The sequence below is a fragment of the Sinocyclocheilus rhinocerous genome, unplaced genomic scaffold (assembly GCF_001515625.1).
Source record: "Sinocyclocheilus rhinocerous isolate Xijiao unplaced genomic scaffold, SAMN03320098_v1.1 scaffold715, whole genome shotgun sequence".
Taxonomy (NCBI): domain Eukaryota; kingdom Metazoa; phylum Chordata; class Actinopteri; order Cypriniformes; family Cyprinidae; genus Sinocyclocheilus; species Sinocyclocheilus rhinocerous.
Genome location: NW_015646180.1, coordinates 481,852 through 486,399, shown reverse-complemented (window position 1 = coordinate 486,399; position 4,548 = coordinate 481,852). Strand labels below are relative to the sequence as shown.

The following is a 4,548-nucleotide window of genomic DNA, read 5'->3' as shown; positions in this document are numbered from 1 at the left end:
CCCCCCCCTCTTTATTAAGTATGCATTTGAATCACTAATGTGAATGAAATGCAAGTAGTATATAGAAATTACATATGTGGGATATCCTGAATTTTGTACAATATAAATATTATATAAATAAACTTGCCTTGTCCTAAATCTAGTCACCTTCCATTAAGTTTCGTTTCTATAGTCTTTGTCATATACCTTGCAGCAAATACTGCAGTTTCACCTGGCAGGTATCACAGTTTGCATGTGTGGAGTTTCAACCGAAAATCTTGTTGGTGCTTCACATTTCCAAAATGGAGATAGGAAGTTTTGCGTTCACTCTGAGTCAAGTGACCATATATGGTCATGGGCGGAAGAAAGTGTCTGTTTTAGAGTTAACTCCGCCCATTCACACCTGACATCACTCTACTCAAACAGGTATACATAATTTGACACCTGTTGCGCGTTTAGATCAGTCGTTTGGCCGGAGAGAGAGAGGATATCTGCGGGATCTATTCGTTGTAGCGGAATAACTTTTTCTGGTTGGATTTCTAGTTTTCCTTAAAGCTTTGTTTGGTAAGAAGACTTTAGTGTTTAAAGACTAGTTGAATTGCCCAGAGATTCTGCAGATTAACGCATCAGTTCTTCTTACGGAGTGATTTATAACGACGAAACTCCTTTTGTTTTTCAGTTCTTATCCACGATGAAGGTTTTGATCGCCTTGTTTGTTGTGGCGTTAGTGGATGTCACCTCACAATGTAAGTAACGACTATTTTAAAACATAAACTGTTACCATATCGGGTTAAATTATGACAAGCTGTTTTAACCTAGTTGTTAACTTGGCAGTTGGGAGGCAAACAAAACGATGAGATCCAGGGTGTGGTTCAGTATGTGGGGGTGGGGGAGCTCTACTTCTACTGGGTTATGCGTTTGAATTTAAACCCATCTCCCTAATAAAGTTTTTTTTTTTTTTTAAACGAAGTCCACTTTTCTCACGAATTTATATATATATTTTTTAAATCCAACAGGTTCTTGTAACAGTATGAAATGGGCCAAATGTGATGGAGACACATGCCAGTGCACTCTTCAATTTTCTCCAACAAACAAGCAACCGCTTGATTGTACAAAATGTGAGTTTTCTTTTATATTTGCTCTTAAATTTATTTGGTAAATATTGTTTTCTTGACTGACTTAACTGGTCTCCCAGTCTGGTTTGAGGAGTTTTGGTAACTCCACCTAAACTAGCTGAGCTCCAGCTTCCCTTGCTTCTACCAACAAACCAGGCAGGTTTAAGGGGCTTTGATCATCCCATCAATTGTAGTAAGTGTCTTCAATTCTCCCTACCCACAGTGATTCCCAAGTGCTACCTCATGAAAGCGGAGATGTATCGTGCCAGGAACAACCTGACCACAAGATCAATTGGTGGGAAACCTGTAGAAACTGCCTTTGTGGACAATGATGGCATCTATGACCCAGAGTGTGAGAATGAGGGAAAGTTCAAGGCAATCCAGTGTAATGGCACTGATGTGTGCTGGTGCGTCAACAGTGCTGGTGTGCGCAGAAGTGACAAGGGAGACAAGAACATCAAGTGTGAGCCCGTGGAGACCTAGTGAGTGTGTTTGTATTAGCAGAGCTGTTAACAGGATGTTTTTCTGACCGACACACCTAGTTTGAAGTGTGGTTGGAATAGTAATGCTGTTTGTGGAAGGAAGCAAGACTAGTAAATTCTGACAATGCCATGTTTTCTTCTCTAGTTGGGTTCGCCTGGAACTGAAGCATAAAGATGTAACCGTTCCTCTTGATGCTACCAAACTGAAGACGTATGTTGCAATTGATTTCTAGGGTCTTGCTGGACCATGTGAAATATGAAGTTTTGCTTTACTGATGTTACTCTTTTACAGTGGGATTGAGAATGCTTTGCTGGAACGTTACAAGTTGGATAAGAAATTTGTGTCTGAGGTTAAGGTAAGAATTTACCGTTGTTATCTAACCCTTCAACTTGGTACAGAACCTAACACGACCCACCTCCTCTTTTCCAGTATGACAAAGATGGCCGTCTCATTGTTGTGGATGTCAAAAAGCCTGAGAAAGAACGCATTACAGACCTGTCCCTCATGACTTACTACATGGAGAAGGACGTGAGTCTCGTTTCAGTTTCTTATCTTCATACCTGGTGTTATGTTGTAACTTAATATGTAACAATTAATTTGTCTCTCATAGATCAAAGTTAAGCCCCTCTTTCTAGACGAAAAACCATTTGAAGTCAGTGTTGAGGGATCAAAGGTGTCCATGGAGAACATCCTGGTGTACTATGTAGATGAAGTGGCGCCCACCTTCACCATGCAGAAGCTGACTGGTGGTATCATTGCTGTCATAGTGGTGGTCAGCTTGATTGTGATTGCAGGACTTCTGGTTTTGGTAAGTACCCTATATTTCAAGTTTTGTTTAACTTGATGGGTGCTTGTAGTCTTAACTGTTTTTATTCCTCTATTTAGTTCTTCCTCGCACGGCGACAGAAGGCCCAGTACAGTAAAGCACAGGTTAGTTCTCATTTATTTCAGTATGGTCCAAACTGTGTGGGTACTTCACCAATAGAAAGCAAGCTTTTGTATTCTAACACATTTCCTTTTGTTCTTGCAGCCCAGAGAGATGGAGACCATGTCTTAAAGCTATTAATAACGTCTCATGTACCTGAGTCTGACACTGGGATGTGCCCTATGCTGAAGCTTAAACCTGCTGTACTTTTTTGCTTGTGACATTTTTTCATGTTAGATAAACTAAGTGTCTGTTACATGCGGGGTACAGTTTTTGTTTTTAAATGTTTGTTACCTTTTTTTTTCTATTTAATGAGGGCTCATTTTCAATTGGATCAACATTTTAACACTGTACAGTTTGACTTGTAAGTTTTTAATAAAATTTGTTGTTGTGTTTAAACGTTGTCATGCAAGTTGTTAATTTTAGCATATGGCAGATACACCAGGCATATGGTAATCTAAATCAAAGTCCTTTGAACTATAGAGCTGTATTGGTCTTGCTAAATGAAAAGGACTATCCTAGCACAAAACGATTCCTAGCTTTTGTTTCCAACCACATGATCTGTCCTTTTCAGCCCATGGCAATCAGTTGAGCTGCACCTGTTCTCTACCATATGAGATTCACCACAGAATTCAAATCTGTGATGGCAACTCGTTGAATGGGACTAGTTTTAGTGTGACTACACGTTGTCCAAATCAAATAATGCAGTGTCAAGTAGACACCATTTACTTACGCATTTCAAAAACTTTCCTGTGAATGTGAGACTTCTGATTCATTAGTCACTACAGGTAAATAACTAGAAGGGTAACATGCAGTAAATGGAAAAACTATTTGCACTACAAACTGGTATGATTACGATAATACGGTAAAATATAACCATGCCAATTTTTGCAATATCACTTAGCATAACGGACTAGTTTTGTACAGTTAAAAATAACGGAAGTGGAAGCTTTGGGTAATTTGAGTTACATATGGTGGTATGTGCATTATCCACCTTATTTTTTGACATAAAAGAGGATGTTTTAAATGATACAGGGCCTGTAGGGTCTAATTATACAGCACTTCAACCTGTGCGTTTGTACAAACCTTTTTTTTGTTCTTTCAAAATTTAAAACAAAGTGGCTGTTTGTTAACTCGAAGCTGCAGACCATTCAAGTGCAGAGAAAGACTAATAATTAAACCTGTGAGGGAGCCGTGCGTGGAGTGGTTTGAAATACAGGTCAGACCTGTTGCTCAAGTTTCTGCCAACAAAGTTCCTATATCATTGTGGTATGACTTATGCAAAGTTTCAACTAACAAAGACTGCAACCTCCTCCCACGAACCAGGAAGCTACTCCAATTCTGTTTTGGTTGAAGAGTTTCTCAGGTTTTAACAGGAACATTAATGAATGACTAATGCATTAGTAATGAAAAGCTTTCCCACACTTTCTTAGTAGAAATGGCACACATTACAATGTGTACAGCAAACACCTTGCCAAAGATGTTGATGCCTTCATTTTGTGTGATCTAATGGAATTTTTCAAGGTTTTATTGAAGCAGCCAAACAAAGTGGCACAAGTCCGAAGTCAAAACTAAACCTGACAAGAGAACTCTCCAAACAATAGCTTGGCTGGCACTCCCTTGCCTTGAATTCTTCGCCTTTTCATGTAGTTCCCCAGTATATTTCCCTGAAGAGCCTCGAGCGTTTGTTTCTCAGACTAGTTGAGACAGGTTTGGGCGGATCACATGTTGCCCTCCCCCATCCGCATTCACACCTGAGTTGGAAGTCATACAGACTCAGTCTCTGTGTTTCCATGGCAGAAAAGGAGGGATTAAATGACAAAGCCTATCAGATGAGTGTGGGTCACGGTAGGGAGGGACGTTTTCACGAGGATGGTTCACCCTCACCTGTGTTCCGGTTCACATTGTCAAGTGTTTAAAAATCACGTAATTGTGTTATTTAATTTAAAGCAATGTGCAAATAGCAGTACAGTAAAAATCACTCAATTCCTATCAAACATGTCAATATTTGGAAGGTTTTGTTACTTCTTTGGCTTTATAGAGTAT

General features: G+C 39.5%; 1 protein-coding gene and 1 long non-coding RNA gene across 4 annotated transcripts in view; one reads left to right on the top strand and one right to left on the bottom strand.

The window, feature by feature from the left end:
* Positions 1 to 1,994, bottom strand: part of LOC107707151 (uncharacterized) — a 48,345-nt gene extending 46,351 nt beyond the window's left edge. The window contains exon 1 of the long non-coding RNA XR_001636226.1: positions 1,945 to 1,994. This is a non-coding gene — a long non-coding RNA (uncharacterized LOC107707151). The remainder of the gene's footprint in view (positions 1 to 1,944) is intronic.
* LOC107707150 (epithelial cell adhesion molecule-like) overlaps positions 1 to 2,901 on the top strand; it is a 56,404-nt gene extending 53,503 nt beyond the window's left edge. Inside the window, exons 1-10 of one of the 3 annotated variants that reach the window (XM_016511069.1) lie at positions 428 to 539; positions 659 to 725; positions 996 to 1,097; positions 1,318 to 1,576; positions 1,722 to 1,787; positions 1,869 to 1,932; positions 2,007 to 2,105; positions 2,188 to 2,385; positions 2,463 to 2,507; positions 2,608 to 2,901. In XM_016511069.1, the coding sequence (XP_016366555.1) occupies positions 671 to 725; positions 996 to 1,097; positions 1,318 to 1,576; positions 1,722 to 1,787; positions 1,869 to 1,932; positions 2,007 to 2,105; positions 2,188 to 2,385; positions 2,463 to 2,507; positions 2,608 to 2,634 (915 nt within the window). In that variant the 5' untranslated portion in view covers positions 428 to 539; positions 659 to 670 and the 3' untranslated portion in view covers positions 2,635 to 2,901. Of the gene's footprint in view, positions 1 to 427; positions 544 to 658; positions 726 to 995; positions 1,098 to 1,317; positions 1,577 to 1,721; positions 1,788 to 1,868; positions 1,933 to 2,006; positions 2,106 to 2,187; positions 2,386 to 2,462; positions 2,508 to 2,607 lie in introns of those variants that run through there. The other 2 variants (XM_016511068.1, XM_016511066.1) reach the window with 2 other exon arrangements.
* Positions 2,902 to 4,548: the final 1,647 nt, after the last annotated feature.